The sequence below is a fragment of the Ceratotherium simum genome, chromosome 19, assembly GCF_057802395.1.
Source record: "Ceratotherium simum simum isolate JZ-2026a chromosome 19, ASM5780239v1, whole genome shotgun sequence".
Taxonomy (NCBI): Eukaryota; Metazoa; Chordata; class Mammalia; order Perissodactyla; family Rhinocerotidae; genus Ceratotherium; species Ceratotherium simum.
Window position 1 is genome coordinate 57,415,954 of NC_141918.1, and position 12,616 is coordinate 57,428,569.

The following is a 12,616-nucleotide window of genomic DNA, read 5'->3' on the forward strand; positions in this document are numbered from 1 at the left end:
ATTCCAAAGTCTATGCTATTCTTTTTTTTTGGGGGTGTGTGTGTGTGCGTGCGTGCGTGCGTGTGCGTGTGTGTGTGTGTGTGTGTGTGTGTAAGATCAGCCCTGAGCTTACATCCATACTAATCCTCCTCTTTTTTTTTTGGCTGAGGAAGACCGGCGCTGAGCTAACATCTATTGCCAATCCTCCTCCTTTTTCCCCCCAACGCCCCAGTAGATAGCTGTATGTCATAGCTGCACATCCTTCTAGCTGCTGTATGTGGGACGCGGCCTCAGCATGGCCGGAGAAGCGGTGCGTCGGTCCACACCCGGGATCCGAACCCAGGCCACCAGTAGCGGAGCACGCGCACTTAACCGCTAAGCCACGGGGCCGGCCCATATGCTACTCTGAATACACTCAATACTTGCTGACACAGAAAATGACAAGTGTTGTAATTAAATACTTTTCTATGGACTATAATTAAGTGCTTTAGAAAAAATATGAATTCTTCTAAACCAATTAATAATATACAACATCAATAAACACTCTGTAGTTTAAACAGTCAAACCTCTGATCCTCCTAGTCACAAATGAGACATCAAGAAAAATCACTAATACTCTTGAATAGTTTCTAGACAATAATTTCTTTCAAGGACATAGATAATTCTATTTCCACATACAACATTTCACATAACCCACGAACAAGAAGCAAAAATCACTTGTAGATCAGCACTCTTAGCAATTATTTTTTATCCAAAGGAGCATATTAATATAACTGTGAGGACTGGGCCCAAGATCTATCTAGTTATGTAAACTCAGCCTGGATATAGCAATTTACAGACACAAAGACACCAAATCAGAAGAAGCTTTCAGCTACAAGAGTCATGACAGTGATGGTGATAATTTCAGTAGAAGAAAGCAACCAGAAGTAGTCCTGTAGATTGAAACTACTACTTCATTATATTATTACTTATCAGGTATGATTATTTCAAACTCAGATTATTTGTGAGGTATTACATTTCTGTAATTTTCCATAAAATTAAGATACTTGAGTTAAATGTATATAAAGTCAGCATACTACTCAAAGTCAATAGATGGAAATCAGTCTCGAGTCATTCTAAATCACAATTTTCTCAGCCCCTTCTAAATCTATTAAATAATGTACTTACAAAACAAGCTAACACATGCAGAGCCAGCACACAGAAAACACTGAATAAACATAAGCCAGAATTATTATGTCAATACTGGTGCTTCATGCAAATATTCTCCATTGTAATGAATCTTCATATGGCAATCTCCTCCACACATAATATCTATCAATATATCATCTTTCATATGATATTCAAAACATAAATCCCTTATCAAATGCCAGACTACATTAAGTTATGTTGAAGTTTTGTGATTAAGTTATATTATATAGACAGCAAAGAGGGTCCTTTCTTCTATACTCCACTCACCTTCACATTCTCCAAGACAACTATTTCATGCATTCTCTTCACCCCTCAAATTGTTAAATTTTAATTTACAGCTTTGAGGTATAATTTATACACCATAAAATGCAACCATGGTATGTGTACAATTGACTGACTTTTAAGAAAATTTAGAGTCATGCATTATCACCACAATCCCATTTTAGAACTTTCCTCTCACCCAAAATATTTTCCTCTAGTGTCTCCACTCCTGCCTCGTCCTCGGGGAACCACTGTTCTGCTCTCAACACAGATTTGCCTTTTCTAGACATTTTGCATAAATGCAACCACATAATACTGTACTCTTTTTGTGCTTGGCTTCTGTCACAAATCACGTTTTTGACATTCATCTTTGTTGTTGCATTTATCGGTAATTTGTTCCTTTTTGTAACAGAACAGTATTCTATTGTAGGGATATACCATATTTTGTTTATCCATTCACCATTTGATGAACATTTGGATTGCTTTCCAATTTTTGACTATTGTGAACAATGCTGCTAACAGACATTTACAACTGTCTGTGTGCACACATTTTTTCATTTCTCTTGGGTAGAATCCTAAGAGTGGAATTGCTGGTTTGCATGGTAAGCATGCTTAACTTTTTAAGAAACAGCCAAACTGTTTTCCAAAATGGCTCTACCATTTACATTTCCAAGAGCAGTGTATAAGGATTCCAGTTTCTCTGCAATACCAATACTATGTAATGTAAGTCTTTTTAACTATAGCCATTCGAGCGGGTATGTGACAGCATATCATTGTGGTTTAATTTGTATTTCCTTAATGACTAATAGAACATCTTTTCATATGCTTATTGGCCATTCATATTATCTCCAGTGAAATATCTATTAAAGTCTTTTGCACACTTTTAAATTGTTTTTTTCCTTTATAATTGAGTTGTAAGATTTCTTTATATATTCTAGATTAAAGACCTTTACCACATTTGTAATATACAAATGTTTTCTGCTAGTCTGTGGCTTGTCTTTTTACTTTCTTAAGTATCCTCTGAAGTGTAAAAGTTTTAAAAAAATTTTAATGAAGTCCAATTTATCAGTTTTTTCTTGTATGATTCATGCTTTTGTCATGTCTAAGAATTCTGCTGACACAAGGTCACAAAAGATTTTCTTCTATGTTATCAGTCAGAATTTTTATAGTCTTAGGTTTTACAATTAAGTCTATGATCTATTTTGAGATAATTTTTGTGTGTGGTGTGAAGTATATACAACAATATGTCTAAGTCCATTGTTTTTTAAACATACAGATATCCAACTGTCCCAGTACCATTTGTTGAAAAGACCATCCTTTCCCCACTGACTTGTCCTGGCACTTTTTCAAAAACCATCATAAATATAATGGTTCATTTCTGGATTCTCAATTCTGTTCCACCGATCTACATGCTTACCTTATGCCAATCATACTGTCTCGATGACTGGAGATTATAGTAAGTTTTAAAATCAGGTAAGGTCAGTCTACTTTGTTTTCAAAATCGTTTTGGCTATTCTAGGTCATGTGCGTTTCCTTATAAATTTTAGGATCAGCTTGACGATTTCTACAAAAAAGTCTACTGGAATTTTGATAGAGATTTTGTTGAATCTATAGATCAATTCATGGAGAACTGCCATTTTAACAACATTCAATCTTCCAATCTATGAACATAGACTGTCTCTCCATTTATTTAAATCTTCTTTAATTTCTCTCAGTAATGTTTTGTAGTATAAACATTTTGGTGCTTCTTTTGTTAAGTTTATTCCTAAGTATTTTTTTTAATGCTACTGTGAATATATTTTTTTCTTACTTTCATATTCAGATTGTTCCTCACTACTAAATTGTTACTCTCGCCTCAGGTTGTAGAAAAAGTAGAAGCCATCAGGCTGGAACATTCTAATTTCCCTCCACCAAATCTATACACCTACTTGCCTCTATATACATATTCTTCCTTCTTCCCTCCTTTTAAAATTGAAGAAGTGATCTGTTTCCTATCCAAGAACTCTGTGCAGTCAGGATCTCGACCATTCTTGCTTTCTCAAGGACTTCTCTATCTTCCTTCCTTCCCTTATTAATCCTAACCACTAAAATCATTCTGCAGTATTTCTTACACTCAAAAAACAAACAAAAGACCTCCTTTATATCCTCATACACCTCCAGCTTCTACTCCGTATTTGTTTCCTTTCATAAACAATCTTCTTTAAAAAGCTCTCTGTACAACCTATTTCTAGGTCCTGGGCCATCATGTATCCCTCAGGTTACTCAAATCTGGCTTCCATCTCTACCAGTCCATGAAACTGTCTCATCAGTTACTCTAGGCTGCCAAATCCAACGGCTATAGTTCTGCCCACATTTTCTCAACCTCTCAGCCAAACTCAATACAGTTAACTATTCTTTTCTCGAAATACGTGCATTACTTGGCATCCATGACATGACCCAATAAACATCCCCAATTACCCTAAACCATCTGGGCTGTCCTTCTGGGCCTCTGTCCTAGAGGCCTTCCAGTTTACCCAACTTAGAGATGTGCGGCGTGCCTCAGGGTTCTATTTCAGCCAATCCTTCTTTCTTCTCTCTAGTCTCTTCTTCAGCGATTTCACCTATTTTCATGGCTTTAAATATCACTAATACACTGATAAGCTTCAAATTGACATCTCCAAGCCAAATATCTCTGGGTTGCTCAAGATTTGTTGATCCTCTCTGGTAGTAACCTGACAATCTCACAGGCTTCTGAGAACTTAAGATTGACAAACGCAAACTCCTGAATTCACCATCACCCCTCTACAAAACAAAACAAAAAAACCTCAAAAAATCCATTCCTCTCCCAGCCATTCAATAATGGCAGTCACCATTTCCAGCAATCCCTGAGTTCTTCTCCCTCCCTTCTGTTCCATATCCAACTCATTATCATGTCCTCCTATTTCTACCACCTAAAAATATCTCAAATCTGTCCATTACTCTCCATTCTACTGCCACCTCACTCATCTAAGTCACTGCCATCTCCTACCTAAACTACTGCATATCCACTAGCCAGTCTGTTTCTGCCTGCCCCGGTATTCTCTTCTCTACACAGCAGGGTAATCTTTTGTGGAAATTAACAAAAGAAACCTCAACTAAACTGGAGTGGGAAGCCCTCATCCCCATCACACATTGTCAATCACACCAAACGGGAAGAGACTGACCCTGCATCTTCTACAGGAAGTTACAACTACTTTACTGTGAAGGAAGTTTTCTCTTCCCACCAGGCAACAGCCCAGCCAATGAGAAACGCCGCAGCTCAGTCCTGAAGCCTTACTCTCCCCCAACACACTTTCATCTAGAACAGTCCTTCCCTAATCCCTTTTTTTCTTTATAAAAGCAGCTCCCCTCCTTTGTTTGCTGGATTTGCCAATGGTTCACCATAGCATGCACCTCCCAAGTTGCAATTCTTTTGGCTATTCCCAAATACACTCATTTTGAGATAAAATAACAGGCAAATTTGCTTTTTAAGTTGACACTCCAAAAAATATAATTCAGATGATGCTATTCCCCTGAACAGAAACTTTTAGTATTTTAAAATCCAAACTTGGGGATGGCCCCGTGGCTTAGCAGTTAAGTGCATGCACTCTGCTACTGGGGCCCGGGTTCAGATCCCGGGCGTGCATGGACCCACTGCTTGTCCGGCCATGCTGAGGCAGTGTCCCACATACAGCAACCAGAAGGATGTGCAACTATGACATACAACTATCTACTGGGGCTTTGGGGAGAAAAAAGGAGGAGGATTGGCAATAGATGTTAGCTCAGGGCCAGTCTTCCTCAGCAAAAAGAGGAGGATTGGCATGGATGTTAGCTCAGGGCTGATCTTCCTGACAAATAAATAAATAAATAAAATCCAAACTCCTTATCACTGTGTACAAGGCCCTGCAGTATGTGGTCCCTGCCATTCTCCCCTCTCATCCTTAATGCTCCAGCTTTTCACTTGCTCAGATACATTAAGCGCTTCACAGCTTCAGGCCCTTCACATGCTGTTCCCTCTATAGGGAACGTCTCACTCTCTCCCCCTTACTTCTACCCATGTCTCCTCAGAGAGGCCTTCCCTTACACCTAAGTAGGGCCCCAGAGTCTCCCACGAGTCTCTATTAACTGTACACAGTTCTTTTCCTTTTTAATATTAGCACAAGTTATAATCCATGAAGGCAGTGCACATACACCCCAAATATAAACAGTAGCCAAGAAGAACCATTGATTGAAAATATACAAAACTGATTAAAGAAGGACAAATGTTTAGCATTTAACAGGTCTGCTTGCTCTTCCTTAAAACCTTCTTCATGAAGAGGTGCATGGGATGAGCTTGACCGGGTTGAGGGAAGACCAGCAACCTCACATTATATGTAAAATTTTGTGTAACTATGTTTTCTAAGCAGATGTCCAGCACATGCACCAGAATCTCAAAGGAATCCACAACCCAAAAGAGATTAGAAGGAGTACATGATCTAATAAATTCTGGCTTCATCGCTTAACAAGATAGACTCAAATTCAACATAGAGTCAATTCTTGAAACAAAATGGAGAAGAGATGTAGTATTTTTTTAAAAGCCGAAGTCCTATCATTTATCAAATCTCAATGAAATTTGGTATATGGTATTCAGAGCCCAAGTCCTTATTCCCTCCTGACCTTTATGTCATGCCTATACACGGAACCCATCAGACATAAATTCCTTACACAGAAGTAAAGGAGGGAAGGCACATGAAGATGCATCTATCACAGGAAAGGCTACAGAAAATGGACCGTATATGAGGGAAAACATTGGAAATGCCAAGTCTTATCTGCCATTTCAAACTCTCACTGGCCAGATACCTTGAAGATGGACCTTACAACCCTCAGATCGGTTCCCTCTTGCATACAGTCACTTCTGCACTCTAGGCAAGAGTCTCCTCTTCAAATCTCCCAAAGAATGTAAGAGAAATCAATTCCAGTGTCAAAACAGTGAAGCAACTAATTTCAAGTCTGCGTGCTACTTTCTTAAGGGTGGGCTAGATGGAGTGCCACCCCTACACGGTAGCACTCTTTGTGAAAACTCCAATCCAATCACCTCACATAGTGAGAACTAGAACCCAGGCCCTAAGTGATTTGTTCAAGGTCACAAAGCTTGCTCAAGACAGGATTGGGACTGGCCTCCCACGGTTAGTGCTCCCACACCACCCTCTCGAGCTCTTTTATAGCTCCATGAAAATGCTAGCGTGGATTCTCAAAACACTAAGACTCTCACTGTGTGCTACTGCTTAAGAAAAGAAAAAGAAAAGACTAACAGCAGCATACTATGATATAGGACAGAGAAATTTTAAAAGTAAATGACACTACAGAAGGCCATTAAATGTGACTTCTTTCACAAAGAGTATGTTTTTCAACTGGGTATATGAAAGTGTCTGATTAAGGCAAGATTATTTTTGTAGTCTGTTATAATTATTTTAGTAATTCAGAAATTACAAATTAAAAAAAGTCACTATTCTAGAATAGCAAACCTGACATTTATTTGTATTAAGTCTATAACTTTCAATGCATAAATGAGGCTGTTTCCCTATTTTAATCCTATCACTAATGAGTAGATCTTATAATTGAACAAATTTCAAGAGAAAGACAAAATGGTTTATATTTCATTGTTGTCACTTTTCCCCTATTAAATTAATGTGTTATTCAAACATTCTACCAAGATACTGCTCAACACAAATGATCTAAAAGATTTTTTCAGCTTCATTAATAGGCTACATTGCTCATAACCGTCAATAGAAGAACAGTTAGTACTGGAACCTTTCATTAAGCTATTATGCATTCAAAGTCTGTATGAAGTTTTAAAACATTTCCCAAAATAGAAGTTTTAAGTAAAAGCTAAGAAAACATATTGATTAGTAGGGTAAATAGCATACCTTCCCTAATCTTTAAAAAGTAAAATAAATTACTTCTGGAAAAGGTGATTTTTAAGCCACTGAGTACCTTCTTTCTCAGCAGACAGCAAAATTCCTCCCAATTAAGTCCCACGAGCCCAATTTTTCTCCCACTAGTCCTGTTCCTCTCTGGTGTGGAACATAACTCTATAAAGCTTTAGCCCCTTCATTTTGTCTATTGACACACTATCTCCAGAAACAAACCCTTAAACTCAGAACAGGTTTTATTTTACTCTGCTATTCCAAAACAAGTGTAATGCACATATCTTAAGATGTTGGACGGTTGTGGTCACGTAAAATTGTGTCTCTGTGTGCCCAGGATACCAACTACAAGAATCTTCCTATTTCTCTTGAGTGGCTGTGTTTCAAGACATCATCATACACAAAACTATTTACTATGTAAAGAAGGAAATCCATATATAACTCAAAATCAAATAATTTAAAATCTCCACTCTTCATAAGAACTATGTGCAAACCAATCACATGTACAGTGAAAGTAAGAAAGAGCTGAGAGGTGGCCAGGAATAATGGTCAAGAAGTACTCTATTCACTAACAAGTTATTTAACTTCTTTGCCTATCAAGTTCCGAGCTACTAAACAAGAATAACACCCACTTCACAGGGTCGTTTCAAGGATCAAATGAGTTCTTGCAGAAAATGATCTGCCCGATAAAAAGGAACATCATAGGCACTCAATAAACGCCAGCTCCTTCCTCCTTCAGTGCTGGGCCCTCTGTTCTTTGTTCTCTAGGCTCAGTCCCCCAGATGACTCAGCCTTCTCATGACCTTCATTAGGAAATGCTGAGAACTAGGACATCCATTAAAGCCCTGACGTGTACATGCATGCCCATAGTGGGAGAAGCTGTCTGTCCCCTACCTGCAAGATACTTAGGTGAGAAAGGCAGAGGAAGAGACCCCGAACACCTGAACTTCACAGTAAGAACCAGCACTCAGGGTGGACAAATATCCACGAGCTTCCAGCCATCTCCTGGAGATGTGCATTGCCATCTCGAAATGCCGGAGCTCAGACCCGTCATCTCATCATCACCTCTTTAAACACCAGGTCCTCTCCCTGTCCCTTTTCTAACTGAGTGGTGTCCAGCAGAGAATGATCCTTGCCCCATTCCCTTCTCATCAAATTCCACCAGGTAACACAGGCCCATGAGGTCTACCTTCGGAATCTCCACTCTATCTCTGGCCTCATTTTCTGTCCACTGCCACCACCAGAGTCCAGGTCACGATTTCTCAATCTCAGCACTACTGACACTTTGGCCCAGACAATTCTTCGTTGTGGGGCTGTTCTGTGCATTGTGGGCTGTTTAGCAGCATGGCTCGCCTCTATCCACTAGATGCCAGTAGAACTGCTCCCTCCCCCGCAGTTATGACAACCCAAAATGTCTCCAGACAGTGCCAAATGCCTCCTGAGGGGCAAAATCGTCCTCCTCATTGTCTCCCCCACTCCCACATTTGAGTGCCTCAGCCCAGTTTCTCATCACTTCATATGTGCCCTAGAGAATCAGTCCCCAAATTCGTCTCCAGCTTCTCTCTAATTTCTGTTGCACTGATCTCCTCAAGGCCTCCTGGAGCACTGCTTTCATGAGTCATTTCTCTTAAGTCTACAACTCCCTGTTACCTTCACAATTGATTCAAAGCTCTCCACCCAGCCTTGGTAATCTGGCCTCCATTAAGCATTATCCCACAAAGCACCTCACATAGTGGCTACCACAGCCCTTCAATAACACAGACCTATTCACCCAGAGCCTCATTTTCCAGTCGTCTGCTGTCGCCCTGGTCCAGCCACCCATTACCCAGCACCCACTCCAGACCACTGCATGGTTCTCCTTCCCCTGCCTCTCCTCTTCCTCACTCCAAAACTATCAATGAGGGGCTGGCCCCATGGCGTAGTGGTTAAGTTCGTGCTCTGCTTCGGCGGCCCAGGTTCACAGGTTCGGATCCTGGGTGCTGACCTACACCACTCATCAAGCCATGCTGTGGCAGCAACCCACATACAAAATAGAGAAAGACTGGCACAGACATCAGCTCAGGGCCAATCTTCCTCACCCAAAAGAAAAAAAAAACTATCAGTGAGTCTCCACTGCCCAATGAAATATGAAATCTTCTCCATGTTCTTTAGATTCTTTCCTAATATGGTCTCTTTCCAACCCTATGTTCCATTATCCCCAAAACATACTCCAGCTTCAGCAAAACTTGACCTTCTGCTAGTCCTTGAAAAGGCACCTACCCTTTCCACCTTTGGTCACATCTTTTCTCTGCCTAGAAGTCCTCTTCATTCCACTGCCCTCCCCCCACACTAACTGAAAGTCCATCTGAATTAAGTCAAGAAGCCTTTCCTGATCATTCCTCCTGTGCGCCTCTCTTAGGGCATTCCTGTTCTGCTTTATGTTACACACCTGCACTCCTGCAGATCACCAAGTCCTTCATAGTAGCCCAGTGCTAAGTAAACATTATGTATGAGTTGCCCCAAATGTTTCCCACTTAGAAAGCAAAAGGGCTATGTTTTCAGACAATCTCAAACTTCCTTAAGGTAACTAAGTCCATATTCCCCTTTTGTCTCATATTTTATGTCTTAGGCCAATTTTTAAGTAAATTGCCTTCAGGATACCCAGAATGCTATTTAGTATATATTAATTACTGTAAGAGTTCTGCTTCAGGGAGTTCCTACAGCTTCCACCTTGTAACTGAATCCTGAATATTCATGCTATTTAAGCTCTCTCTTTATACAAAAAAGCCATAGAAATTTATTTTTGAATGTCAATAAAGTTGAGCAAAACATAAAAATAACTTGGGTTCGAGTAAACAAATTTCAAGCAAAGGTTAAGTAATGCTAATTTGTCTATTCCTAAATAATATATTTAAAGTCCTAAAGTCTTCGTGCACCATTAAAAATAGGCAAGTCAGTTTATTTCAGCTCCCCCCCACCCCAAAGACATAAACCAAAATAGAACATGAAAGTTTCTCCTTAATTTTAGTTCCTAAATGACTTGAAGGTATGTTTTGTTATTTCTACAGAAAGAGCAGTATCATTAATGAGCATGTTCTGACCAGACCTCTTTCTGTGAGTCTGACTCCAAAGCCTTATGAGGAAAGTGTAGCACCCCCACATTGCCACCACCGTTCTTTAGCAGGGGTCAGCAAACTACAGGCCCTGTTTTGTATGCCCCTGAGCTAAAAATGGTTTTTAAATTTTTAAAGTGTTGTAAAAACAAAGAACTGTCAACAGAGACTGTACGTGGCCAGCAAAGCCTAAAACATTTACTCTCTGTCCCTTTTCAGCAGCATGAATTTGAGACTCCTAGCTGTTGGTTTGTAAGACATCCAACTTTTCCTCCCAAGATTTTAAACAAGCAATACCAAACATGAGATTATGCGAAAGGTGGAACTCATTTGACTTAGAGTTAATGCACAGGTAACTTTTAAGACAGAGGCCTGGGCGGATATTTTTGTGCTTCGCACAACTTTTGTTAGAAGGAACTTGACGCTCATTCTAAGGATGAGCAAGCACACTTATGTGCCTAGCTTAAAGTCACACTAGTTAACCACAGAGTGGGATCAAAACTCCTGATTCAGCGCTCTCTGCAGTGCACTACATCATACCTGTGCATACGGTTTTAAGTTTTGGAGGTTTGGATAACTGGCTTGGATCGTAACAAAGATGAACGCTTCAGACCTGTTCCTGATATGCTGTTTAGACCGACTCTTACTAGCATTAACATTAAACAGTCACATTAACGCTCACCACATATATTAGATAAGAACTTCTAGGAAGCCTTCTATTTTAAAAACCGATGTGACACAAAAAGCTTACAACTTACTCTGCTTGCTCCTCTAGTGCTACAGACCCAGGCGAAGGTGCACGTTTGACTTCCAGCTATTCATTACTTATCTCCCAGCCCAAATCCACAGGTTCCACCCAATGTTATCGAATGCCAATCGAAAAACTGTCCAGTTTACATCAGCCACACCTTCCACAGTTAATTACAAGTTCTTTTCATATCTACTTGCAAACTACTAGCTAGAAATTCAAATTTTTTAATCTCTCTAAAATTTAGCTTCCTTAAAAAAACTGCTTCTACGATTCCTAAATCTATAAAACCCACTTTACGGCGTCTGCTTGGTTAATTCAAGCCTTAAAAACATTTACCTATACTGATAACCTCACTACCCTACAGGATTCGAAGAGCTATGTATGTAGTACCAGGACCTAGGACCCAAAAGTACGGTAACAACCCCAGATCCTCCATCTGAAGTGGCTCTCCCCGTGCTGAAGAAGAGACTCGGAGGGCAGCCGAGAGAGACAGGATCCCCATTTTCACTCAAGACTTTTGTCCCGCGAGAGAGACCCTCTGATCGCGGCTCGGCGCGACCCGGCCGCCCGGCACCTGCGTTCCCCGCGCGGAGCCCGGGGACCGGACCCCCGCCTCCCGGCCGCACCTGGACCTGCTCCGCCCACCCGTCGCCCGCACCTACACCGTTCCCTTGCCTCCTGGCCGCACCTGGACCGGTTCCCCCGTCCCCTGGCCGCACCTGGACCTGCTCCCCCCCACCCCTCGCCCGCCCCTGAACCGGCCCCCCGCCCCCCGGCCGCACCTGGACCTGCTCTCCCCACCCTTCGCCCGCACCTGGACCGGCCCCCCGGCCCCCGGCCGCACCTGGAGCACCACGTCGTGCGGCAGCTGCGCGGCCCGGAACAGCTCCAGCACGCGCCCGTTGGCCGCCACCTTCTTGGTGCTGTCGATGTCGCAGTAGGAGAAGAGGTCCGCGTAGTACTTCTGCTCCGCGTCGCTCAGCGTCAGGCCCTCCATGGCGAGGCCGCGGCCGCGCAGGCCCGGGAGGCCGCCGCCGGAGGCCCGCAGCCCGCTCGGCGGTCGGGGGCGGGGGGCGCGGCGCGGAGGGCGGGCTCCCGGCGCCGCGGGTTCGAGCCTCCCGGCTCCCGCCCTTCCCCTCCGTCCGCGCCGGGGCGCAGCGCCTCCCGCAAAGCTGGGGGCTCGGGGCTACAGGCTCGGGGGCTCGGGGCCGCGCGCCGCCGCCGCTCCGCCTCCCGCCGCCGCCATTGACGCGCCCGCCGGCCGCCGCGCGCCGGCTGACAGCGGCCCTAGACCCGGATGTGAGGCCGCGGCGGCGCGGGAGAGAGCGCCGCTCCCGGGCCGGCGCAGCGCCCCCTGGCGGCTGAGCGCCCGCGGAGGCCGGGCGGGGGCGGGCGGAGCGCGTGATGAACGGCGCGGAAGGGGCGTCGTCCAGGTTGGCGCTG

At 42.8% G+C, this 12,616-nt stretch overlaps 1 protein-coding gene across 5 annotated transcripts in view; it reads right to left on the bottom strand.

Moving 5' to 3' along the window:
• The window catches only part of REPS1 (RALBP1 associated Eps domain containing 1), a 78,742-nt gene extending 66,339 nt beyond the window's left edge, over positions 1 to 12,403 (bottom strand). For 4 of the 5 annotated variants that reach the window (XM_014781272.2, XM_087444194.1, XM_004422367.3 and 1 more), the window contains exon 1: positions 12,018 to 12,403. In XM_014781272.2, coding sequence (XP_014636758.1) covers positions 12,018 to 12,170 — 153 coding nt within the window. In that variant the 5' untranslated portion in view covers positions 12,171 to 12,403. The remainder of the gene's footprint in view (positions 1 to 12,017) is intronic. The other variant, XM_004422368.3, reaches the window with a different exon arrangement.
• Positions 12,404 to 12,616: the final 213 nt, after the last annotated feature.